Source organism: Podarcis cretensis (genome assembly GCF_951804945.1).
Source record: "Podarcis cretensis genome assembly, chromosome: 14".
Taxonomy (NCBI): Eukaryota; Metazoa; Chordata; class Lepidosauria; order Squamata; family Lacertidae; genus Podarcis; species Podarcis cretensis.
In genome coordinates this window covers 20,114,686-20,141,971 of record NC_137183.1, presented here as the reverse complement: position 1 = coordinate 20,141,971, position 27,286 = coordinate 20,114,686, and the positions used below count along the sequence as shown (strand labels likewise).

At 45.9% G+C, this 27,286-nt stretch overlaps 1 protein-coding gene across 7 annotated transcripts; it reads right to left on the bottom strand.

The window, feature by feature from the left end:
* Window positions 1-2,657: 2,657 nt before the first annotated feature.
* Window positions 2,658-26,098, bottom strand: DET1 (DET1 partner of COP1 E3 ubiquitin ligase). Of its 7 annotated transcripts, none has more exons than XM_079954286.1 (5): window positions 23,523-24,055; window positions 21,016-22,190; window positions 15,737-15,927; window positions 10,978-11,169; window positions 2,658-6,109 (listed from the first exon to the last, which is right to left on the bottom strand). In XM_079954286.1, the coding sequence occupies exons 2-5, from the start codon at window positions 22,096-22,098 to the stop codon at window positions 5,920-5,922; spliced, it is 1,656 nt and encodes a 551-aa protein (XP_079810412.1). In that variant the 5' UTR covers window positions 22,099-22,190; window positions 23,523-24,055; the 3' UTR covers window positions 2,658-5,919. The 7 variants fall into 7 exon arrangements, with proteins under 7 accessions (XP_079810412.1, XP_079810413.1, XP_079810410.1 ...); XM_079954284.1 differs by lacking the exons at window positions 2,658-6,109; window positions 23,523-24,055 and adding exons at window positions 7,101-7,607; window positions 25,852-26,098; XM_079954283.1 differs by lacking the exons at window positions 2,658-6,109; window positions 23,523-24,055 and adding exons at window positions 7,101-7,607; window positions 24,281-24,403.
* Window positions 26,099-27,286: the final 1,188 nt, after the last annotated feature.

The following is a 27,286-nucleotide window of genomic DNA, read 5'->3' as shown; positions in this document are numbered from 1 at the left end:
GAAGGCAACGTCTGGCAGGAAAGGAAGGGTTTTCCCTGACTGGAACTGAGCCAAAGCAGGAAACGGAGGTGTCTTGGAACACATCCAGCAATTCCCTCCCCGAGATTTAATTTAAAGCGTTAATCAGAGAAGAAGCCATGTGCTGAGCCTTCCCGGTACAACAGGTGCAAAGCTTAGAGTTGGCCGTTTAGTAGCTCTTAGGTGCTCGCCGGGGACTTGAAAACGCAGCAACGCCAGGATTATGTGTACCTGTTGCCCTTGGAGAGCACTTGAGGGGATAGGGAGAGTTTGCCCTTCTCCCTCCCACTGCCACGCCAGGATGGAGCTCTTGCTGATCACAGTCACCATGGCAACCAGGAGAGGCAGCCCCCTACACGGAATGTTCCCAGTGCAGCTCCGAGTTGAAAAGAGTGGTTGTTTGTCCATTCTATGCATGCAAAAGGGCAGCGACTCTTCCATTCCCTTGTATGGATCAAGTGCTTTGTGACCTGATAAGGCGACGCAATGGATCTTTTAAAAAAACAAATAAATGGAAGACTATGCTTGACAAGGACACCCAAGTAGCAACGATCCAGGTCTGGCCCTACTATTATACACACACACACACACAAACACAAACACATACATGTATGTATGTTTTTAACATATCATTTTCAACAGTAATTAAACATACTTTTACATCTTATACAATTTTTTTGACTTCCATCAATCACATCTGAAAAATTTCCAATCTATTCACTTAATATATATTTCTTACTTTCACGATTACCTTTAAATCTCATAACTAAAATCTCTATTCTTTCTCTACATTGCAACATTTCATATATTTCTTCTTACAAAACTTCTTGTAGTCCTACTAGCATAATTTGTTGATTACAGTTGCTCTTCAAATAATTCGTATATTTTTTTTCCAATCTTCTGTAAATCTCTGGTTCCGCAGGTTGCGAATCCTTCCTGTCCTTTTGTCGAATTCTGTGTAGTCCATTAATTTTCTCTGCCATTCTTCTTCCGTCGGAATTTCTTCTTGCTTCCATTTCTGGGCTAACAATACACTTGTAGCTGTTGTGGCTCTACTATTATATAATGGGAGGCAGCTGCCCCACCATCCCAGAGGTGCCCATGGCTATGGCGGAAGCAGTTGCCTTATCACCAGCGCTGGAGAAAGAGTCAACTGCTAGTTTGGTCAGATTCTGTACATGCAATTGTGGAGGCGGGGAGGGGGGCACCATCATGACCTTGTGTCAGACCAGCCCTGGATCCCTTGCAAAGTGCTGTCTGGCGGGTCCACTCTGACAATGATGCTCCTCCCTGCTGGCATTGCCTCCTCCCAGTGGGCTAACTGGCTGCCTTCACCTGGTAGTCATCAAGAGCTAGTTCACACGTGAAGGCTCATCCCTTGGCCGACTGCAGCATCCTGGTGTGTGTGAATGGGCATGGGGAATGGGCTCCCACAGGAGAGGCACTTGTATGTCATTTCATGATGTTTTTCAGTTTATACAGTGGTACCTTGGTTCACGAACTCAATGCGTTCTGGAAGTCCATTCGACTTCCACAACGTTTGCAAACCAAGGCACGGCTTCTGATTGGCCCCGGAAACAATGCCAACAGCCAAAATGGACGTTCGGCTTCCAATAAACGTTCACAAACCAGAACACATTACATCCAGGTTTGCAGTGTTCAGGAGCTGAATTGTTTGGGAGCCAAGCCGTTCGGGAACCAAGGTACCACTGTACATTCATTCTGCAGCTAGCCTTTAAAATAACAGCAGACAAGTGTAGAGAAATCAAGTGACATACATTTGTGAACAAACATACAGTGGTGCCCCGCAAGACGAACGCCTCGCAAGACGGAAAACCCGCTAGACGAAAGGGTTTTCCGTTTTGGAGGCGCTTCGCAAAACGAATTTCCCTATGGGCTTGCTTCGCAAGACGAAAATGTCTTGCGAGTTCCTGCGGGGTTCCCCCCCCCTTTTTCTAAGCCGCTAAGCCGCTTATCAGCTGATCCGCTAAGCCGCTAAAAGCCGCTAATAGTGCTAATCCGCTAAGCCGTCAATGGGCTTGCTTCGCAAGACGAAAAAAACGCTAGACGAAGAGACTCGCGGAACGGATTAATTTCGTCTTGCGAGGCACCACTGTAATCCTGTCCCATGTCAGTCATGTGCTTTTTGGAGCACAGGAGTCAGCATGGTATTGGTTAAGAATTTCAGTCTAGGACCAACGAAATCAGAGTTCAAATGGTCTTAAGGCATGATGAGTTGATGCTATGAAGACTGACGAGGGATCTTTGGTCAGTCATTCTCTCCAACCTAACCTGAGCTTTTCTTATGAAAATATATGCTGACCCTGCTTAGATGCAACCAGGACAGAGATGTGGCTAAAGAAACTTGGGTGTCCCTGTTATGTCCAGCTTCACCCTTAGACTTCATGTGTCTGGATGCTATGGAAAAACACCTCTGCAAAAGGTTCTGGAACAGGCATAGGCAAACTCAGCCCTCCAGATGTTTTGAGACTACAGTTCCCATCATCCCTGACCACTGGTCCTGTTAGCTAGGGATGATGGGAGTTGTAGTCCCAAAAATCTGGAAGGCCGAGTTCGCCTATGTCTGTTCTACAACCTCTGCAAAATGTATGTAAAAGCAAAGAGAAGACAAAGCTGTATTAAAAAATAGAATTCCAATTTATTATGCTTTTAACGTTGCACAGGTAACAAATTCACACCCTATCCCTGGTGGAAACAAAAATATCAGGTGTAAATATTACCTGTTTGGGTTTCCTAAAGACATCAAAGGGAAGGAAGAACATACATTGTTGCAGATATTACAGTGATAGGCTCTGCCCTGCTGCACTGTGATTCCCACCTCCCTTTAGCATACACTCCTAATACTTCATAGTTGTGAACACAGGATCATAGAGTTGGAAGGCACCACAAGGGTCATCTAGACCAGCCCCCTGCAATGCAGGAACCTTTTGCTCAATGTGGGGTTCGAACCCATGACCTTGAGATCAAGAGTCTCATGCTCTACCAACTGAGCTATGCCAGGTCTTATTCGCAGCACTTTTCAATCTATCAATGGTTGCTAGCCAAAATGGTTACCGTATTTTTCGCTCTATAAGACGCACCAGACCACAAGACGCACCTATTTTTGGAGGAGGAAAACAAGAAAAAAAATATTATGAATCTCAGAAGCCAGAACAGCTTGCTGTTCTGGCTTCTGGGATAGCTGCGCAGCCTGCATTTGCTCCATAAGACGCACACACATTTCCCCTTACTTTTTAGGAAGGAAAAGGTGAGTCTTATAGAGCAAAAAATACAGTATGTTCTACCTCCACCGCAGGAGGCAGTATGCCTCTGAATACTGCCGAGTGCTGTTGTGCTCAGGTCCTGCTTGTGGGCTTCTGAAAACAGGGATGCTAGACACATGCATTCTTTGTCTCCGGAAGCTAAGGCCCAAGGATGTCGATTGCAAGTCATTTTGTTCTACAGAAGCAAAGAGAATCTTCTAAAGCTAAACAGCTTTCAGGGTGAACAGTGCAAGATTGAATGAACAGTGAATGAGGCAGGTGATCCTGCTCAAAAGGACCTTCCAGGACCAAGACGGCAGAAAGTTACCTATTGCAAATAAGAGTCATAGCTCAGTGGCAGAACATCAGCTTTGCATGCAGAAGGTCCCAGGTTCAATTGGAAGCATATCCAGGTCAGCCTGGGAGAGAACCCTGCCTGACACCAAGCAGAACCACTGCCTGTCACTGTAGACAATACTCGGCTAGGTGGACCAATGGTCTGACTTGGTACAAGGCAGGTTCCTAGGTCAGAGTTAAGATATTGCTCAGTGGCGCTCATTTAGATCTCATGGGAATTCACCCAGACCTCCCAAGGTCCAAATGTGCACAGTTGTTGCACCTACTCACAGCAGTGGGAAAGTGCAATGAGAGAGTGAGATGCACAGTGCTTTCCCCTCCATTGGGAATGCCCCCCAAAGATACTCCATTAAAGGCTTTGCTTCCTGATGAGAACTGGCAAGATACAACCAAGGCTGATCCTCAGACAGCTGGACCGAGACCTAAATTACGGAGCTGTGAATTTTGGGTGGGTGTCCAAAAATGTGCCAATCATTCAATGTGGCTGGAGGGAAGATGGCTCTTTGTCTTGACCAATGGATCAGGCTGGGCCATGTCTGTACTGTGGTCTCCAGTGACCAGCGCAAGTTAACAAGGCCATCCCTTTGTGCCTGTGATAGACATGGACAGCCACTATGCAGCTGAAACAACATGGAAGGCCTACCTTTTGCTTTTCCAGTTATTTACAAAATTAAATCCCACCTGAGCGCCGCAAGGCATGTCCCTCCCCTTTAATGTTTTATTTCCAAAAATATTATATACTATTTAATTGTGGGGGAAAATACCACAAACTGGCTTGCAAAGAGAATACTCCTTGTTCACTCCCTTTGGGTGGGCAGATTTAGGCAGCATTATGGCAAAGGGAGAACAGAATGTGGGTAGCAGGAAGATAAAAAGCAAACTTCTCTCTCTTTTTCTTTCTAAAAAACAAATAAATTCTTGACTAGAGTAGAAAGACCCTGGAGATGTGAAGACTGAGGAAAAACAAGGGGGGAAATGGAAATATTGGAGTGGGGTGGGAAGAAGAGGGACAGGGGTGTTTTCTCCCTTGAGAACCTATTTTTTCACACAGAAGAACAGGACATTTTGAGGAATCATGAAAAGCAGCTCCATTGAAATGCGTTCCTTTTTTAAAAAAATAATGAAATGCTTTTTAAGGCAAGGTTTTAAATATTTATGTGTAAGCCAATCTACAGCAGGGATGGGAAATTTGTGGGCCTTCAAACTCTCAGCACCCCTAGCTGGCATTGGCAATGGTCAGGATTGATGGGAGTTGTAGTCCAAACCTAAAATATACTGTAGTGATAAATGACAACACTCAAATCCAGAAGCATTTCTGCAACGAGAGGGTGCTGCTATCTTCATGAGAGGACCATACACTTTATTTTGTTTACTTTACTACAAAATTTGTGGTTCTTATTTTCAACTTTTATTTCCCCCCCTACTTCTCAGGTGGCAAAAAAGTAAGATACATGTGCATAAAGTACAGCAGTTTGCATCTCTCTCTAGAATTGGGTATATCTGCAACTTTGCTTGCACAAAACTAAGGCATTTTTATACTTTTGAGTCTGCAATCCTACGCTTTGTTTACCTGGGAGTTAGCGTCACTAAAGAGTGGAACATATACTTCTGAGTAAATATGCATAGGACTGTCCTATCAATTTCATAAATACGCCACATGATATAACCTTGTGTGCCAAGTTACGAATTATGCATTTTATGTTGTTAAAGCAGTAAAAATACATTTGGGTTTCATAAGAAAATAAATATTGCATATATTTCAAATGTCCTCAAAAATTACGCCACCCTCTCCCTGAAAAACAACACACACATTACATTTTTCCAGAGCTTTAACATTTCCATAAATTTTACACCTCTACTCTGAAGCGATGAACTCTGATCCCACTGTTACAAGACTGCAGTGCGGGAAGAGGGAGAGAAGGAAAGACTAAAATCTTTGGTGTTAAAAGGAAATGGTTCCTCTGTTGTATTTTGCTCACGTAGCAATGCCAATCTTTTTAAAAAACAAAACAATGCGAGGCATTATTGGAGCAGAAGTAATTTACAATATAATCTGTTTGCTTATTGAGAATGGCAGAAGGGCTGAAAGTCTGAGAAACATGAGGAAAACGATGACTTCATCTGTACTCAGGCAACGCATCAAAGCCGCACACTGTTAGATGAGATGCACATCACTCCTCTAAAGCTGTTTGGTTTCCTAGAGCATGAATGTTCAGCTTTGGTGTGCCTCTGACAAAATGCGTACACTCAGTGCCCATGGCGACCATAAGGGGAAAGTGTGCTACGTGCAGCTGTGTCTCATATGGAAGTTTACAACGTATTCTGCATTAGTCCGCTGCACCGAAATAGCAAAGGGCTCGAAAGGGTGGAAGGTGAATGCAACCAGGCGTCGGACGGTGTGATTGATGGGCCGGCCCAGGAGTCCCGCTTGGATTTCAAACTTTAGAAGCCCGGAATCTCGGGCATAGAACCTGCAAGGGAGACAGACAGACAGACAGACAGACAGACAATGATGCTCATAGGCCAGTCTTAACTACATGAAACTGAGTAAGAGGAAATCTACTGTGACTGAGCAGGCAAAGAAAGATGCCATGTTGTTTTGACTAGTGATAAAAAGAAAAAGCGGGCATTACGACAGAATTGCGAGAAAGTTCTCATAAATGCAGTTCGGAAGAAATCAAGGCCAGCTTTTCAGAAAATGAACTGTAAGGGGCCTAAAGGACATTATGGGTTAGCTAGTGAATGGCCCATGAAATGGTGGAAACCTATGATGAATGAGACCATAAAGACGGGCTGCAGCAGGGCGGGCGCAGATTGATGCTCCCCTCCCGACAGCTAGCAGTTCTGTATCCTTTTGCTCCTTGGTCTGTAGAGCCTAACAGTCTTTGCTGTTTGGTTGCCAGGCATTCAAACATGTTTGAAATGAGAGGAGCATTAAGAGGCCCATCTTGCCAACCTGATGCCCACGGGAAACATACAAGCAGAACCTTGAAACGACTCAATAAGAACTGAGCAAACTCAGTAAACTCAGTAGACACAAAATGCTGTCTGATTTGGGGTTGTGAGGGTGAGAGGCAGGATGGGGCAGAAAACCAGAGCGAGTGGATGGAGGAATTCAGCAGAGTGATCTAGGAAAAGGCATGGCATTCTACACTGAAACATGCTGCGGAAGGTCCCATTTATTATTATGCCAGATGTGGTGATAACTACAATGGGAAAGTCTCATAAGGCAGTCCATTCCATACCTTGTAGGAATTAGGTCTTTATGGCAGCAACTAACCTCTGGAACTGCCTCTTTCTACATAGCAGGCAGGCACCCATCTCAGTTGCCTTTTTGGCCCGTAGTGGAGATCTTCCTTTCTCAACAAATCTTTGAAGTGGATGTCTTTATCCCAGTCTATATCTGCACTGGATTTGTCCCACGTTGCCCTGCCGGGCGGGCCACATATAGAATTGTTTTTACAGGTGGAATTGTTTTAATTGTTGCTGTTTTTTACTGTGAAATTGCTTTGAGGCACTTTACAGGAAGCAATTCATAAAATAAACCAAAGAAAGGAAGAGCTGGGTTTCTGCGGCAGACGCTGCAGTTTATTCCTCGGCAGATGAAATCAGTGCAGAAAGTGCTCCCCAAAGGTAGAAAGTTTGAAAATTGCAGCTGTACAATATAAGCAAAAGGCACAGGCCAACCGTGTCCTGGGGGAGTTGCGGCTGCAACTGCAACGAGTCGCTTCTCCCCTGCTTTCAGCTCAACATGTCTCCCTCCTATAGAAGCGAGCGCCATGTGCTTCCCCCAGCAGGATTTTGGCTCCTGGGCCAACCACTTCAGCTACTGAATGGGACCAAGGATGCTCTTTCAATAGGTAGACACCCCTCCAGGTTTGGATAAGGCAGCCAGCTGAATTCCTCACATTCTCTCTGCATTGCCATTGTTCGTTCTCTCTGTGTCTCCTCTTGAAAGCCCCAGCTAGCCTGACAATTAAAGGAAACAGACTGGGTGGAAGAGCAACAATCTTGATAGCTGGCATTCTAAAGGGTTTCCTCCTTCACAGGAGCAGCCTTCTGAACTGGGGGTGGCGGGGAGAGAAGGGGGGGAGGGAGAAGAGAAAAGGAAGTGGAGCTAGTGTTGTTTCCACCCCCCTCCCATGTAAAGCATGGGTCTGCTGCCTGCTCCTCTCATTCCAATTCAGGGCAATTTACCATACTCAAGAAGAACGCCCTGTAATCTCCAAGATGGGCTCCGTATTTTTAAATCTATTTTTGAAGAGTGCTCTGCAATCAGAGGCCATTTCCACAGACTCACATGCGGTGGGTAAATTAGATGCTGAAATGCAAGATGCGTGTCAATAAGAACAGTAATATTGAGCATCTCCCCCACCCCACCCCCAAGCCAATTGTTAAGAAAATGGAAAGTTGTTTTGCTTCTTAAAAGAAATTCTCCCAAGTAGGTTGCCTATTAAACTTTCCTTTACGTCTCCCAAGCTTTCTAACGGCGACAGTGGCTGAAGACGGGGAAGCCACACCATTGCTTGTGCCCCTATTCCCTCTGTGTCCCCACCTCAAAGCTTCATCCTTGAACTAGGGAACTCCTGAAAAACAACACTTCAAGTGGGGCAGTCTGGGAGGGGCCAGAATCTCTCCAGTCATCCCACCACCTGGCACAGGTGTTAGAAGAAGCAAAATGTGGTCGTTCTGCCAGCTGCAGCCTGGTATAAGAGAAACACTGTGTGGTCGTGGGAGGGCAGGGGGAGAAACCAAAGGCACAGTGGGCGCGTGGCATGGAGCAATCCCACAATGCAGAAGAGCAAGAACAGCAGCAATTCTCTTTGTGGAGGAAAAAGTGGGGGGGGGGGAGGCAGGCAGGAGGTGAGTGTGTGATGGGAGAGGGTTTCACATACAGCATAGTTAAAACTAAGGAATTTGTTGCCACAAGAACAAATGATGGCCATCAACTTGGATGGCCTTAAAAGAAGATTGGACAAATCCATGGAGGACAAGACTATCAAAGTCCACTAGCCACGATGGCTTTGTTCTCCCTCTGCTGTGGGAGGCAGAATGTCCCTGAGCTGCGGGGAATCATAGGTGGGGAAAGGGCTGTGATGCTCAGGTCCATGGGCTTCTGGTTGGCCACTGTGAGAACTGGGTGCTGAATGGGACTGGGCTTTGGCCCAATTCAGCAGGGCTCTTTTTATGTCAGTTTCTCACTCACTCAAGAGCACAACAGTAGCTCCCCTGAAGTCTGCTGTTGCCTGTGAGCCCTACTTTTCTGGCTCCCAGGACACATTTGGTTGGCCTCCAGGGGGAAACAGGATGCCTGGTGAGATGACCTTTGGTGTGATGCAGCTGGGCTCTTCCTATGTCCTGCGTCTGGAATTTTCATCACCCGTTTGAAGCTCCATTAGAATGCACATCTTTGATGCTCAAGTTAAAGCTGAAAGGGTGGAATTCATCCTCTTTGCAAACATGTTTCATTTGGGATCGTCCCTCCAAAGAGGAATGCCTTGAGAAGTATTATACATCCCCTTCAGTTTGGGCCAGTCACTCTTCCTGCCGGTATAACTCCCTGAGGACCAGAAGGTCCCAAGATTAATCTCTAGAGTCAAAATGTTTCTTTAGCAGCACCTCCAGGATCTAGGGAGAGCTGAAGCCAGTAAGAACAGGCAGTACTGGGCTAGGTGAGAATAAAGCAACTCCACAGCTCAGGAGTAGCAGACAGGCTTCTCAAGTTCGATCGCCAGCATCTCCAGGTTACAAAGGTAGGAAAGACCTCTGCGAGAGACGTCTGGAGAGCCATTCTCAGTCTGTGGAGACTATTCTGGGCTAGCTGGATCTGTCATGTGTTCACAGGTGTCAATTTAAGAGAAATCCACAAGCAAATCCTCCTAATTTAGAGGCATCAGCAAAGTCAGCTGATTTGGGGGTACCGTGAAAGGGCAGCAATACCAACCAATTATGTAGCAATTGATCATTACTACTGAGAGTACCCCATCTGTAAATTCTGTCTCAGGCACCAAACTTGCTTGGTTAGGCAAGTCTCTCAAAGACGGAGGGTGCATTTTTCTGTCCCCTCTCTGCCCCTCCAACTGAAGGTTCTTCTGTGTGGTCAGCAACTCCCGAAGACACAAGAACCACTCAAGAGCTCCAAAATGCTACATAGTGCCTCTAGCCCTATACAACACCAGCTGACAAACTATGTGAAAATGGCTAACTGCTTTGTTTACAGAAGCTCATTAGTGAGAATATCTGCATTTTGTCGGGAGAAAAAATATGTTGCCACCTACAGCCCAGTGGAGCCTTCCTATAGCATCAAGGACAGCAGCAGAAAAACAAGCTGAAAAGAAAGATGGGATGACTCATATACATTAAGTGCTCTTATGACTGGGAGGCACACTGAACAGGGTTAGATGGTTCAAACACTCCCCCAAAACTGCAGAGAGAGCAAAGGAGGCACTACCATATCGTGGGCAGGAAGGAAATCAATTTGATAAAAATTCCCAAAAAAATCATTGGATGGCTTTGGATCCACCTCTCCAGATCACAGAGTGTGGTTGGGGACATGGGAACTCCTGTATGCAGGTCACATCTGGCCAAAATTTCATATTGCCCTCTGGGGGGCCTAGTTGTTCAGGGTTAGGGTTAGAAAGGGCATTGATGTCCTATGCAAGGCATCTGAGTGGGAAATGTCTCAGTAGACTTGTGATCCTGGCAAATATCCAAAAAGTAGCCTATGCATTTTGCAACTGCATGCATGAAGTTTTGGGGATGCAATTGCATTTTTTAAATCTGAAAATTTAAGGAGCTGCAAGGCAGAGCTTGCAGTTCAGCTGCACATTGACTGAGTGGTGGTTGCTGATTTTCCTTTTGCACAGAGGGTGCTGGAAAACTCTTTCTTTTCAAGCATTATAAAAAATAAAATCTATGAAGAAAAATGGAAGGTAAAATGAGTGGCTTTTCTAAGGATGCCTCTGTTTCCATGGGAAATAGCTTTGCGGGTATGTTGGCGCATAATTCTGTGTTTGCTAAGGGAGTGTTTGTATGTGGATTTGACCCTGCTCACTTTGGGAATGTGGCCCGGGCAACTTTCCACCATGGTAACGTAGCCCCCAAAATCATTATCCTACCCACCCAAGAGAGTCTGGGTAAGAGGAGGGAATCAATGCTGGCATGGGTGAGTAACAATGGTTCTTAGAAGACACCTAGCAGCATCACAACAAGTGAAAGCTAGATCAGACTAAGGCTCATGTAAGCCAGCAGCCAGCCTTCCCCTTCACAACGTGCTAGATACACAAAGGTCTTGTGTAGTAGACCTAAACATGGACCGTCATGGGGGCACGCCACATACCTGATAGGGTGGTCCCCACACGTCTTGGGGCGCTCCATGACAGACACCCACTTGTCGTCGTAACTGAAGAGGGAAAGGTCGAGGTAGGGGCTGCCACTGTAGGACTGAGCGCTGATGGGAAGCTGCCCCAGCAGCCGCCGCACGGCTTCCGTGTGCCCACCGTACTTTGCATTCACAATGGTGTCCTTGAATCTGAAGGCAACAGGCAGGTTGGCGGTATAGAGATGAAAGGCACGAAACAAAAATCACCACCACCCACAACGCTAAGTCTTAGCCTTGGAAGAAGCAGAGATAGAAAGATACAAAAGGAAGGGAGGGATCCATGTTTCAATGGAGCACATCCCTGCCACATCAAGCTAAAAATATCTGAGGAAGCAGCAATGGGAAGAACCTCTGCCCAAGGCATTAGAAAGCTGCTGCCAGTTGCTGTACAGAGCACTGTCGCATCCAAATCATACATTTAAAGAAATATGATGCCCCTTTGACAGCCCTGGCTTCCCCCAAAGAATCCTGGGGACTGCAGTTTCTTCAGAGTGTTTAAAGCAGGGGTTGGCAAGGTTTATCTTGCCTGGACCGGATCAGTCCCACTGAGATCCCTCTGTGGGCCAGATCGCACGTGCGGAATTTTCAGTGTCTGCATGTGAACAGACGCAATTTTTGGCATCTGTGTCCGTGCAGACGCAATTTTGGATGCCGCAGAAGTGAGTTCCTGCGCCGTGCTGCTTTAGCATAGCACATGAGCGGGCAGCTCGGTTCAGAAGGGGCTCGGGAGCTGGTCAAACGACCTCCACGGGCCGCTTCTGGCTTCTGGTCCTTAGGTTGCTGACCCCTGGCTTAGAGTTTATAGAAGACCCCTTGCTGAGCCACAATTCTCAGCACTTCTACTGCAATTTCAAGGATTTCTTTTTTGGCGGGTGTGTGTGTGTGTGTGAAAAGCTAGCAGTTTCATATGCCAGTTACAGTGGTACCTTGGTTGTCGAACTGAATCCATTCTGGGAGTCTGTTCGACTCCCAAAACAGTTAAAAAACCAAGGTGCGGCTTCCAATTGGCTGCAGAAGCATCTTGCACTCAAGTGGAAGATGCGCTAGACATTCGGCTTCCAAAAAATATTTGCAAACCGGAACACTTACTTCCAGGTTTGTGGCGTTCGGGAGCCAATTTGTTTGGCAACTAAGCCGTTCGAGAACAAAGGTATGACTGTATAGCAGGAGTTGGGGACCTCGTGACCCTCTAGATGCTGTTAGACTCCCAAGTCCCAGCAGCCCCAGTGAGCCAAGCCAATGGTCAGGGATGATGGAAGATGTAATCCAACAACATCTGGTGAGGCAAGGATTCTCCACTCGAGTTACACAGTATTTTTTTCCCCTGACAAACAACCCGCATTTTAAGCAGCAATTGTTTGGTGCAACTGTGTTCAAAGTGTGCTCGTTCCCTGGAAGTACATTATGGGGTCCTCAGTGAGAAGATGAGCAATGGAGAAGATTCCCTGAAAGACAGTGAGCCTATCCTTATGGCTCATTTCCCTGCAACAGCTCACCACAGGCGTACTACTCTGGCCAAGTTCTAAGGTGCAGACTCACTTTACACAGGGCAACAATAAGTCGCAACGTGTTCAGGCAGGATGCCAAACAAAGTGAGTGGGAGTCCTAGAGCACTGTCCAAAATCCTCTGCAACAGACCTGAGGTTCCATGTCAATGCAGATGTCTCCAGGGAGGGACCCCAACAGATAAAATCAAGGTGGAAGGAGGTTCCTGATGCTACCACATGAGCCAATCACTTAAATGCATATGCATTCAATTTAGGTGCCTTTTTTATTTTGCTTCTTCACAACAAGATAAAAGCACATAAAAAAGCAGCACAGCCACTGCACATTGTTGAAAGGAGAAGCAACCTTTAATATATTCTTTTGCAGATTCCATTAAAGTAACACATGCAACCCAAAGCTGTTTTTAAAGAAATCCTAAGAGCTAGCAAAAATGGGGCCCTGCACCTATGATGGTAGCATACAAGAGTCAGAGGATTACTCTGCAGTCTTGCTGAAAGCAGAGTCAAGTTTGGATACTTGAGGAAGGTTCACTCCCCTTCTGACTGGCCATCAATATTGCACCCCTCTAAAAGTTTGATCCTGCCTCTAGAAGAGTTAATCCTTGCTAGTATGCTCCACTCTGATGAGCATGAGGTCAAAGACCTGTCATCAACCTACAGCTTTACTGATCAACACTGACTCCCACCAATTAATCAACTAAAGCTTTAGCTGATTAATCTAACAGTCAAAGCTTTCAGCCTTGCAATAATTAAAAGCCTTTATAACGAACTGGCTGCCTTATTCCCCTTAGCAGCACTCATATTTTGCTTTCTGGAGGTAGCCTTGAATTTAACGGATACAGATTGGCTCCTTCCCAGGTTCAAGAGCTCCTAAGATACATAATATAGCAGAAACTAGAAATGTGGGAGGAAAGGTATGGATTAGGAACCCATCAAATTAATACAGGTTTTCTCTAAGAGCTACATGAAAGCGGAAAAGTTTAAAGCTACAGATGGCTCCTCCAAGGTCGAAAGATGATGGGGAAAAACCACCCTCAGATGCTGTTTAGATTATGTAAAGATGAGGGACAGGCAGGTGGAGGCAAAGAAGACCTTGTTCTTGTTGAGCTGCCTAGAAAATGCTTTCCAGTACACAGTCTAAAGTAGTTTTCTTGCCTTGGAGATAGAAGAGAGTGTTATGCTCTCGTCACTGGACTCAAGTGTACAATTCACAAATAATCATTATTTGCCTTGTTGTGCCGTATGCATGGACTTTGCTGGCTCTCATGCCACCCACCCTTCTTATATAGACTCCCAGCTAGAACATCTCTCTTCCAGAATTCCTTTGGTATACCCTGGTCTTCCTCAAGCCAGATAAAGGGCCATAATAATGCAGTGGCTAGAGCAGAGGCTAGCAGAAAGTAGATCTGCTAGTCCTCTGGGCGATCTGCAGGACAGCAGGAGTTTCTCACTCTCAATAGTTGAATAGTGTGTGTGTGTTTGTGTATGTGTATGGCCTGGCTGGCCGTTTGCTAATTGCTTCTGTCTCAGCCTCAGTGTTCCTCACTTGTAAAACAGGAGTCTTAATTGGTTCCCTTTGATCTCATCTTTATGTAGTTCTGCTGTCTGATTTTATTCTAATCCATCCCCCCTCAAATCTACAGAGTTGCTATAAAATAACAAAACAGGTCAACACCAGTCATGTTAAGCAATTATCATAAAGCAATTCTAAGCATAAAACGAACCTTTTAAAAGTAATTCATATACAATGTAAAAGGCAGCAGGTGAAACATATAATCAGCAACAGGCCACAACTCATCCAAAAGCGTGAATAAAAAGATTAATCTTAAACTGGCACTAAAGCCAGGTAGAGTTGGCACCGATGCATCTTTGTGGGGAGGGCATTCCAGAGGCAGGGATGCACCACAGAGAAGGCCATTTCCCACATCACCACACCTTCCACTTCACCTGGCAGTGCAACCACAAGAGGGCCTGCCATGCTGATCTTTAAGCCTGGGCAGGTTGGTACAGAAAACAGTATTGTGGCCCAAGTCATTCAGGGGGTCCTGTGTCAATGTTAACACTGTGAACTGGGATCAGAAACACACAGGTAACCTGTTCAGGTTCTTTGGAACTAGTGCTATGTGGTCCCAATGGGTTGTGCCACTCAGCCAGCCACATTCTGGATGAGCTGCAGTTTCCAGACAGTCTTCAAGAACAGCCCCAAGTAGTGTATGTTACAGTTATCCAGTCAGGTGGCTACTGCAACATGAAACAGTGTTTTTGTGCTACAATTAATAAGTAAATTTCAGTTGCATATACATGTTATCCCAATATTTGCCTCTTGGGGTACAGGAGGTAATCAGCTCCACCCTAGGCCACCATTTTTGCCCATGGCTCCACTCCCGTTGTACACACTATGGTTCTGGTTAAGGGCCCTTAGTCTAGTAAAAAACAACAATGAACAAACCCTTGCCCCAACTTACAAGCTGGCCTTAGGTAACCCAGCATCCCCAGCCTCACTTTCTGCAATATGAGGACAAAACTACTGGCTTACCCTATAAAGCTGTTTAAGGATGACTGATAATGTATGTAAAGCACTTGGAACATGTTAAAGCACTACACTGAGGGTATCTAATGTGCTGACAGACTACAACTCCCATTATCCCTGACCACTGGCCACATTAGTTGGGGTAATGGGAGCTGAAGTCCAGCAACATCTGGGGGGCACCATGTTGGTTATCCCAGCACTACATAAATGCTTGCTATCATCGTTATCATTCCTATTAAACCCATGTACACCAATGGCACTACAGTGGTGCCTCGCAAGACGAAAAGAATCCATTCCGCGATTCTCTTCGTCTAGCGGTTTTTTCGTCTTGCGAAGCAAGCCCATTGACGGTTTAGCGGATTAGCGCTATTAGCGGCTTAGCGGCTTTTAGCGGCTTAGAAAAAGGGGGGGAAGGGGGAAAAAACCCGCAGGAACTCGCAAGACATTTTCGTCTTGCGAAGCAAGCCCATAGGAAATTCGTTTTGCGAAGCACCTCCAAAACGGAAATCTCTTTCGTCTAGCGAGTTTTCCGTCTTGCGAGGCATTCGTCTTGCGGGGCACCACTGTATAGCAATAAATTTAGTTGAGCCAGAGAGCTCGATATGAAGCCAGTTTTTAGCCTCTCCAGCTTCACTGGCTTTGCAAACTGACTGGGCAACCATGCACGGTCCAAAGGGCTCACCGGCGTTGGATTTGCCTGGCGAAATTGTTGCTTGAGGCCGAGCAGGGGAACTGGACCGCCTCGCTGTGCAGTGTGGCATTCCGGAAAAGGTCGCAGAAGTTCTCGAAGAGTTCCAGCAGCTCGTCCGATGTGTTCTCAAATACAGCAATCACCTCGGTGGTCACCATGTTGTACACAACAAAAAACGAAGGCTGAGCAGGAGGAAGCAGAATTGACGTCAGCCAGCTGAGCCCAGGTGGAAGACACAAAGGCCATGTTAAGTGAGCAACTTGCACCACCAAGCCATTAAACCAACCAAGATACGACGCTGTTTTGTGGCTGGATGGGAGGATTCTGCATTTCACCTGCCAAGTTCATTGTAACTTCCAGCTATCGCAATGGGCGACAGATTAACTATGCTATTAACTACCGTCAAATTATTAACAAAGCAATGTGAAATTCCTCCAATTCTTGTTTTGTTTATTTCAAACTGGACACATCAATGTTGCTCTTTCCTTTCTCTGCCAAACATGAAATGTTTTTTCAGAGTGGCAGATTTAATTTTAGCTCCTGCTGCGAAGTGATTTTTAAGCCAGGTGGTGGCTAGCAATGAATTATTTCCCCCTGTATATGCAGAAAGGTGAGAGTTGGTAGGCTTTATTTGGGGAGGGGCTGGGGGGGCACTTATTTTCTTTTCCTGTCTTAATATTTCCAACATGCCGAGAGGAACCTTTTAAAGCGCATTGTGCTCCACTGTTGCCTGTAAATGGTGTACCCTTCAGGGTCCCCCGCTGCTGGGGAAATGAAAGACTGAGCGCCATTAACTATTTCTTTTGAATTACTTGCGTTCTTATCCAAGAATGTCCAAAAGCTGCATTTTGGTTTTGCAATCAGTCACCTAGGTACTTGTGAAGAAATCTTTCCCTAGGTAACATGCTATGGACAAAAGATCAGGTCTATGTTTATTTCTGCATGTCTACAGACCGATTACTCAAGTCTGCACTGAGTTTGGCATCTCCAGAATCCTTGCATCCCCTATTCTTTTTATAAAGGAAAAGTTTCAAGTCCATGAAAAGTCATGGAGGGGGGAAGGAATGCAGCTTGTTGTTATAGCCACCATGCCAGGGTCAATTGCCTGCTACTGGCAATCTAAGCCCTACCCTCCACATTCTCTCTTGCTGTTTCTCTGCTACTCCAATCACTGTCAAAGATGGGGGGTTTTTTGCAGGGAGGTGGAGAGTGAAATCCTGAAAGCACCATCTAGCTTTCCTGGACCTGCATATTCAACCTTTAGTGGAACCAGTGACATCTCAGATATAATACAACAGATCAGGTATGGGGAACCTTTGATCCTCTAGATATTGCTGAACTGAAACACTGATAAGTCTCTGGCCATGCCTGATATGGCGGATGGGAGTTGTACTTCAACAACACCTGAAGGCCCAAAGGTTCCCCACCCTTACAATAGGTGCTTGCAACTTTTGGACGACCAAATTTCACTTAGCACTCTTTATCATAATAAATGTGAAAGACCACTAATGGACCCCACACAACAACTAAGACCAACACTTCACAATGATTACTCAACAAAATGTATCTGGAAGTGCTCGAGAACCCTATTGATTTCCCCTTGGGAAAACTCAAATCTTGCAGGGAAGTGCTAGGTCCAACCCAGTGTCTTGCAGATGCAGCTTATTGACCTCAAAAAGGCAGGATTCTGGAGAGTGCAGAAGAAGCCCCAATAAATACCTCTCCCTTCTTTCCTGGAAAACCTCAACTTTTCAGACAGCTTATTCCATTGATTCTAAAGAACCTTACATCCCAACATTGAGCCTACCAATAAGTTGTTTCTTGTCCTGTGTATAACAGAGCTCACATTCTCCAATAGCCTTTCCAACATATATGTTAAATTTAATCAGCATGCGCTTCCATTAGCAATTTTAATCTGGTATCCAGGTTACATATATCCAGGCCCTTTTAAGGCCTTTCCACCCAACCACCACCCACAGCTCGCATACTAGACTTTGTCTCATTCTTGCAATATTCCTATGAATCCCTACACAAAGCCAGTCCTGTCAACCAGTACTATACACAGCAGCAGAAATATTAATTGATCTCAGTAGAGTTGTAGGTTGAAAAAAGAAAGTGACAAGTCCACACAAAGCGTTGTGGCTAAAGAGGCATTTGAACCCATGTCTCAGCCTAACCCTGACCACTGCACCGTACCAGCCCTCTCTCTAAGGGAAACATTTGTATACCAAGAACTGTGGGCCTTTGGTGACCCATTGCCACACTACTAACTTGCATTCATCTTGTAGGCCTATTCACACTTTACCAGGGAGCAAGCCACACAGCACTTACTTCCAGGTAAAGGTGGACAAAATCAGACTGTATGGTTGTCATTCATGGAAACTCTTATTTATTTGAAAAGGTCAATCAGTGGACTCAACGGTCAAATTTAACGACTGAAGAGCAAGGTGATTGACTGCAAGATAACAACCCAAATTGATCAACCAGCACAAAGATCAACCTTTTCAATCCCCTGACCCATTTTTAAGTCTAACCTGCAACACAGGCCTACTTTCAATGTCCATGTTTCCCTGTGCCCACTTTTCTTCCTCCTGTCTCACTCGCTGCCCTTCTCCTCTCCCTATCTCTTAAAAACATTTCAGTAAAAAAAAAGAAAATGGTCTATCTGCTGGGACCCATTGCACAACTGAGCGAGTCACAACCAAACTAATGACTAATGAACCTAAACTCCTAAGCCCCTATAACAGATCGTAAAATGATAGAACCATGGTAATCAATGAAGCAACTGTTAAAGGTAGCACTTTAAAACAATTTTAGCAGGAGTTTAAACCCACCAGAGATTAAACAGTGCTGGTGCTAAGCCAGCCTCCCTGGAAAATGAATTGCACAAGTGGGTGCCACAAGGCCCTGAGAAAGCCCAGCCACGGCTCACCCTACCAGATGTTAGGTTGACAAGAAGACAGTGTTCCTCAATCTTAGGTCCCCAGATGTTGCTAGTTTCCAAATCAAATCATGCCCAGCCAGCTTAACCAATGGTCAGGGATGGTGGGGACCCAAGATATTTTTTTATTTTTTTAAAAGTCTTAAGTCTCAGTGGCAAACAACCACATAGTGCGATTCTGTTCTGTGTTTTTTTCTTACATTTATACCCCGCCTTCCATCCATCGTGGGACCCAAGGCAGCATACATGTGGCTCCCAGGTGCTCATGCACCCACCACTGAACAAACCCAGACCTGAATAGCTTCTGCAAGGTGGCAGCCCCATGTGCTCTCAGATCATGCCCTATATTAGAACATTAATGCTGCCATTTGACTTGCAGCTAATAAGAGTTTCTTAGTTCCGCTGACATCTTTCCACTTTGCAACCTACTGCAGTTCTGTTTCATGTTGTATCTCTCATCGCTCATTGTGCATGGGTGAGGGTATGAAGAAAGTATCAGCGCTGAGCAGGTTGATGTGGGGGAACAGACCCCATTCCCGGACACCTGGGTCCCAGGTCATGTAGGGCTTGAAACACAAGCTCCAGCACTTTGATTTGTGCTTGGAAATGGAAAAAGGACCCTCGTGCAACTATTCCAACAGGCAGCAAAGACTGGAGTAGCCAGGAAGGACTGTAATTCAGTGGCTTTGCATACAGAAGGTCCAAGGTTCATTCCCCAGCCTCACCAGGAAGAACTGGTAGAGACTCCTGCTAGAAACCAGCCTCTGCCAGTCAGTGTAGATAATACTGAGTTAGATGGGCCAATCGTCAGACTTGGCATAAGTAGCTTTGTATGTTTCTGTGAAGCACTGTTTCAACCCATTCTTGGCTTGGCTGGGAAGGGAAAAAGAGCTCCAGATGAATCAAAGTAACAGGCCATCAATCTTGCCTAATGGAAGGAGAGGCATGACTCACAATTGGCTGGGATGATTTAAAGTAATAATAATAAAGGAGCAAGGGGGGGGGAATCAAAATTTTAACCTTTCTACACCAATCAACATCACAAACAGGAAAGAAAAGAAAGAAACTAAAACCAGCCCAACCCAGCAGCATGAACATGCATGCCTCCTTTCTTCAGCTGTTTCCCACTCTATTTAACAGTACAGGGCTCTTGCTCCATTTTCGAAAGGAAGCTGCTGCAGATTTCATAAGAGACAGTTGTGAAAGAGTCACCATCAGAATGCTACAGCATAGGCTCCCCAGCTGAGTGGTTGCAATGAGAAGCCACATTTTTATAGGTAGCCTTTTTGGCTAAAAAGCAGGGTACAAATGTTTTCACTAAATAATATATACGATTGCAGGTTTCCCCCCTTTATACAGACTAATGAAATTTACATTTGAGGACACTATTTCCTTTAGTTCCAGCAGCCAAACAGTATCACTTGGTCCATATAGGATTCAAGTTTATATGTTTCTAGAACCTTTGTTCAATGAGCGTTCAGGAACACAATGGTAACTATAAATACACAAACACACAACACGGCCATTGAAGCAAAGTGGAGAGATGCAATAGGAACAGGGCTCCAGGAATATGAATTATATTGAGTGCAGGTTAAATGACAACTTTAATTTAAATTCTTGTAACTGAAGGAAGGAGAAATGTCATTTTTATTTCAAATATCCTGGACTGGTTCTAAGGGTTAGGAACCTGACTAGGAACTTGACTATATAAAATACAGCGGCTGGAGGGATAAGCAACATGAGAGGGCTATTGCCTTTGTCCCTGGATGCTTCCCAGAAGCATCTTGCCAGCTACTATTGGAAAGAGGATGGTGGAATAGAATGACCCTCAACCTGATCCAGGAGCTCTCTCCTTGTTAGGTAAAGGTAAAGGGACCCCTGACCATTAGGTCCAGTCATGGCCGACTCTGGGGTTGCGGCGCTCATCTCGCTTTATTGGCTGAGGGAGCAGGCGTACAGCTTCCGGGATATGTGGCCAGCATGACTAAGCCTCTTCTGGCGAACCAGAGCAGTGCACGGAAATGCCATTTACCTTCCCGCTGGAGAGGTACCTATTTATCTACTTGCACTTTGACGTGCTTTCGAACTGCTAGGTTGGCAGGAGCAGGGACTGAGCAATGGGAGCTCACCCCGTTGTGGGGATCTGAACCGACGACCTTCTGATCGGCAAGTCCTAGGCTCTGTGGTTTAACCCACAGCGCCACCTGCGTCTCTCTCCTTGTTACTCACACACAAAAACTCAAAACAGCCTGGTCGACAGGATTTCTTAGAACAATATCAGAGTTTCAATATCCTGCCAGAATAGCTCCCACAAAGGTAAGCTCCATACCTGTGAAGGGTCTGTCACCCGTAATGTGACCACATCTTCACTTGTGTATTTGATGAAGAGATGGTTCTCATCCAAGAGCTGCATCTTCCACATGCGAAGCTGCCTCAGCTGGTCAAAATACTGGAAGAACCTCCTTTTAGCTATAGCACTCCCATCCTGCTCTGCCCTTCGCCACAAGTAGACCAGCAGCCTGTGCTTCAGAGAATTTATGAATGGTTCTTTGTATGGGTTCGCCATGCCTGTCTGAGAATCCCGCTGAACCTCTGGATAGACAGCAGAGAGTGTGAGGAGGTCATCTTCATAGCAAAAGCGGCCTATCGTTCGTACATCAATAAAGGTGCCCTCAGGTGTTACCTGAAATACATGGATGGTTTGCTGCTGTACAGACAGAATGGCCAGGATATTTTTATAAAGGTAGAGCCCTTGGTTGTGGGACAATATGACTTTATCACATTTGAACGTCCTGGTATCGCAAAGCCTGCCTGTGTGAAGGTCTATGATGTGCAAAGAGTAATCTTCCAAAGGTGACCTGGGGTTAGGCGTCACTGATTCACTGTTGCGGTAAACCTCAAAAAAGGGAGGGTGGGGCTCCTCAGGCAAATAGGCAGCAGAGCCAACAATGACATAGCGACAATCATCTGTGAACAAGCTACATTCACGGTTCAAGTGCTCGCCATTAGAGGCCACGTTGGTAATGTGAAGGAGAACAAAGAAACGTTCAAAGAGCCGCCCACGGATGTTGATGGACCGCTGGTCATTGCCGTTAGCCAAGATCTCCCCATCGTAGCCCTGGAGGAGGTCCTCTGCTGCCTGGCACCCTTGATACTCATAGATCTCCAGTGAAGTCTGATCTGAGGAGAAGGCAATGAAGTACCTTCCATCAGGGGAGAACTTCCGTAAGAAGCAGGGTGGTTTTTCAACATTAACCACGGTAAAATTGGGGAAGACATTTTGGTGGAAGATGCGCACCTGGTGCCAGTGGGTGCCAGTCTTGCCAGAGGTGATCCTTCGACGTTCTAGACGGTAGATGACGTTCTGGTTCTGGATCCGACGAGGCCTGATAGTTGGGGCCTCATGATCCATAATATCTTCAAGTGGAAAAAGTCCCAGGGTGGCTAGAATCTGACAGAGTCAAAAGGCATATCATGCTGTCCAAGAAAAGAAGGGTGTGGTTGCTGTGAGAATCAAATTGTAGAGATGAAAGGAAATAGAAGTCAGTGTTAGATTCACACACAGCATCTCTTTAAGAATAAATATACCATGGTTCATATAACAACAATAAATACTATAGGTAAATCTAGTATGTCAAATGGGGTGAGGTAGGACTCTGGCCCATGAAAGCTTATGAAACAATACCTCTGTTAGCTTAAAGGTGGCACAACACTCTGTCCCATGGATGGAAAACCTATGGCTCTTGAGATGTTGCTGGACTCCAATTCTCATCAGTTCCAGCAAGCACAGCCAATGGTCTGGGATAATGGGATTTGTAGCCACATATCAAAGTTCCCCATCAATGTTCTGCCCAGTTCTTTGTATTGAGTGCCAAAGGAATGTCTGCCTACCTACTGGCCAGCAGCTGTTTACATATATTCAATATATAAAGCCTGAAGGGGATACCCGGACTTTAACAAAACACATATGAGAACTGATCATTGCCTTATTCTTTCTGGGAAAGCCAGAATTGTAATAATACATTTGTTACAAACATTTAAAATTTTGCAAGAAGGAATTGGCGAGTAAGAAAACTTCTTCCCACTTCAATATTTTTATGCACTCTTGCAGTAAAGTAACAGATGATCTGGCCCAACAGAACAGCTAGGCAGCTATATCTATTAATACAGTGTCTCAGGAAATATGAGCTGAAATGAAACATGAAGATTCTCTGGAGTGACATGTATGTATCATGAAAATGAATGCCTGCTATTATACAACAAAAAGTACTTTAGAAACAACAGCAGCAGAGAACCAAATTACATCATTCTAACATATTACACTAGAAGCAAGCTTTAACAAAAAAATATCTTCATGGTGCCATACAAGAAATGCTGAGGTTAGAGATGACAGCAAAACTGCAGAAGCATGGATTTCCAATGCTTTTCAGAGTTCAGGGCTCCCTCTTTTACAACTTGACCACTAGAGAAAGGATTAGGCTGAGTCTAGTGAGTGGCCCAAGGTCACCCAGCCAGATTCAGGGTTCAATGGGGATTTAAATCCTGGTCACCTGGCTCCAAGTCCAAATACTCTTATCTAGTGTTCCCCAAAGATCTGACAGAAAAGTGTGCCTTGGTAGAACTAAACTTGTGTGTGTGTGTGTGTGGCATTTATGGAAAATAGCCATAGCACCGTGGCAGTGCACATACTTTGAATTCAAAGAGTCCCGGACTCAAACACTCACATCTGAAGATAGGTTTGGAAAGATCTGTCTGCAACCTTGGCGAACCAATGGTTTGACTCAGTATAGGGCACCTTCCTGGGTAATCAGCCACCCTCAATGACGCTCAACCCACCTTGGTTTCTACAAAAAGTCACTGTTCCAGGCCAGCCAAAGGATTGGAAGGAGGAAAGGAAGGCACAGCAACTCCTGCAGAGATGCAACACGCAGCCTCCTCTAAGGATGGGCGGTTCTGCGCATCTCTATATTGTGAAGCAGACATGGGCAAGCAGCAGATGCTGGTTCGAAGGAAACACGGGATGAGGACAGCCAAGCCTGAACAGAGACAGTGGGCATCCTCCTCCTCCACGGGTAGCTGTGTGACTTCTGGGAACTTTCAACCATTAGATTTATTTATGAATTGTTTTTTTGGGGGGGCACCCTCGACACGATACTGGCTAAATTGCTCAAAGATGGTCTTTCAAAGGGATTTCTAGGTGCTGCTTCCCCGGGTAGTCACTGAACGTTTCAACTTCCTTGCTATTTTGGGTAGGTGCGGACCCGAAGCCACGGCGAGGGGCGAGGGGAGCAACGCGAACTCTCCCCTCTCAGCCAACCCTTCCCGCCCCCAAACCCGGGCTTCCGCGGGTGCGACGGAAGGGTCGAGCAGGGAGAGGTCCCGCCTCGCCGCTTCCCACCCAGGCCTCCCCTGACGGGGGAAGAACAGCAGCCCGCCTCCACAACTCACTCCGCGGAGGCCGCCGCCATGTTTCCGCCGAAGAAAGAGGAGGAGGAGGAGGAGAGGGTGAGTGACGTCAGGCACTACCAACGAGTCCCCATAGCCTACCGCACCGCGAGCGGAAGGAGCGTAGCCGCAGTAAAGCGGGGACTTACCCAGGAACCACCGAGCGGCAAGCGTCAGAGGACAGAATGGTTTGGTTTTCGGCGGCTGCTGTTCTCTGTGTTTCCGCAGCGGCCCCTGGCGGACGGAGGTCGCGAAGCTGGCGCCTCGGTACCCCGCTGCCTCCGCCTCCTCCCGCTTGGCTGCCATGGCAACCGCATCCTCGCCTAAGGCGGCGCCATGGCAACCAGCTTCCTAGGAGGGAGGGCTCCTCGCGGCAAACGTGGAGCATCCCTCTCTCCTCCCCATGGCGACTTAGTCATGACGCCTGCTCCGCCATACCTTGGCAGGGGGCATGAGCACCACCATGTTCTCCACTGACGTGGCCACCATCAGAGCTGGGGCTGCGTACGGTACCCGCCCCATAAAGGAGCCTTTGGTGGGCCATTTCTGCCCCACCTCCCGGTGCAGCATGGGGAGGAGGAAGCCTGATGCCAGTCCCCCCCCCCGAGGTTGCCATGCCAACTGCTCTCACCAGTTGGGTGCCTTACCACAGCCTAGTAGGGTGCCATGGCAACCTTAGGTACCATGGCAACGTCTCTCCCCACAACCAACCACAAAGCACACACATCTCCACAAACAGGTCATGAGGGCAACAATGACTCTACTGCACCCCAAAAAAGGCACTGGGACACCCCAGACGCACAGTGGGACTACTACTAACCCAGTGGGAGTCTCCAGGCACTGTGACAACTTGTTTCCCTGGAAAAACCTTCAGCATGTCAGAAATAATTTCTGATGTCCAAATGTCGTCCCTGTGGGAACAGTACAAAAACTGATTTTCTCCCTCAGGATGAAAAAATACATACTTACATATCTTCTGAGAGGCCCCTGGCTTTGAAGCTTGAGAGAATACACAGACTATTCTATTTTCCACTGAGGAAACTCCTAAACAAATACTGCAAGCTCTTTGCACTGCAAAAATTTTGGGGGCTTGTTCTAAGGCAAGAGTGGGCAACTTCAGGCCCAGGGCCAAATGCGGCCCTCGGGGCTTGAATATCTGGCCCTCTCCCTAGCCACACCTTTCACCGGTCCCGCTTTGCATTCTCCTCAGGTGTTTTTTCTGCTGGCTGGACTATGTCCTTGAACTCAGCTAATGCCTCTTACTTGTCTAGATGGAAGGAGAAAGGGGAGTGTAGAAACTGGCTTACTGTAAAATGTCCACACATTGCTTTGGCTACTTTTGCCTCTGGCCACACCTGCCACTGGTATGTGCCCCCCATTCAGAAGACTGCACTGCGGGAAATGTAGCCCTCAAACTGAAACAGGTTACCCATCCCTCTTCTAAGGTGTGCACACTGCCTTCACATGGGGCATTGAACTGACGTCTTGGGCCCCATTATTGTTCCACCTGTTTGCATCCTAGGACATACCCAACACTGTGTATCACAGGGAAATTGTAAGCTGAGGATGGTAAGCTGCCTTTTCACTTCCCTGTCATGACCAGTGTTATCTTGAGAAGTCCTTGTTTAGTTTTCTTGGAATTCCAGGGTTACTGGAAGTGGAACACAGTTTGAAAACCATGTTGACCCTTGCTTCTGGATAGATCTCAGTTTTTACTAACCATTTGAGTTGTTGGGCAGTTGCCCCTTTTGTCGTCGCTGCGGCTTTGTGATGGGAAACATAGCTTCAGTTCTATCGGCTGAACATCTTCCAGTTCTTAAAAGAATGAAATAGCCTTGGCCATGGCCAAATTTTAGACCTTAACAAACAGCACCCATTCCAAAGGCGTATAGTAACTGGCAATGTAAGCAATACATTATATCCGTGATAGAGAGCCTGTGGTCCGCCAGATGGTGACACAGAGAGGAGCAGAGAGAAAATATGATGGCACAGTGAGTGTTAGCCAAACAGGTTACTGATTACCAATTACTGTTTTTTATATATTTTTAGAAATTTTTGTGGTTGAAATGCCTGACCGAACTAAAATGGTATGTTTATCCAGTTGTCAGTTACCACCAGTATTGGTAACAAGAGACAAGGACATAGAATGCCTTTTCAATGCATTATTCACACTTTGATTAATACAGTTCTCATATGGAATACATTACTTCAATGTACACAACCAATGCTAAAAATAATCCAACATATTAAGCAAACAGTATAGTATCCCAGCACAGCAGAAATCTAGACTATTTGGTTGATGAAGTCAACTAATAGGTAGGAGTCTTACCAAGCCAGAAGGTGTTGTGTGATCAGATGCAATAAAGTCTCCTCTTAAATGGTCAGTTGTGACTGAATGCTCCCCAAAGCCCCAATACTTGCCATTTTAGGGGTTTGCTCCTCCCTTTCTTGCTCTGGGAATCTCCCACCCTTTTGCTACCATATGGCATACAAGAGACTTGTGCCCAACTTGTGTTTTCCCCAATGTGTCAAGTCTTCATACTATCTTGTTTTGACTAAATGTATGACTAAACTTGTTTTTTTACTATTTAATTTGTTTTTCTATCACCCTTCTACATATCTTTCCACTAGCAGCCCTAATATCTTTCCTGTTTCCTGCTGTCATCTGCTCATAAATGGCCATGCTTCAGTTGACCTGACCCATCCCAACTATTTCATCATCTATATCCTTAACTTACCCCACAATTACTTTTGCTGGAAGCCTTTCCCATAGCTGGTATCTTTCTAATATCATTTTTAAAGGCTTCCTATCAAAAGCATATTTCTGAAGTCTTTCTTTTGAAGTCCTCCCTAATATCATGCATATGAAGCATCACAATGGATCAGTTACCCTCTCAAAAGCTGCTAAGGACTTTCTTGATGGCTTTTGCAACCAACATGACCCAGCACTCCTCAATCAAAGATGGCCACATGCTCTTGATTAACGGAGCTTCAAGTTCATCTGCTAGTCTTTTATCTGTCTGATTTTCTTCTTAATCCAGCATGTTAGGGAAATAAAGGCTATAATGAGTCCTATTTCAAGGACACAAATCAAAATCACTCAGGGAGAATGGTGTGGTGTGTGTGTGTGTGCGCGCACACACACACACACACAC

Coding starts and splice junctions, on each gene's coding strand:
- DET1 (XM_079954284.1), bottom strand. CDS start 22,098: ATGGATCATGAGGCCCCAACTATCAGGCCTCGTCGGATCCAGAACCAG. Junction 15,928..21,015: donor GGGTGACAGACCCTTCACAG/GTATGGAGCTTA, acceptor CCTCCTGCTCAG/CCTTCGTTTTTTGTTGTGTA. Junction 11,170..15,736: donor GCCAGGCAAATCCAACGCCG/GTGAGCCCTTTG, acceptor TGTTGCCTTCAG/ATTCAAGGACACCATTGTGA.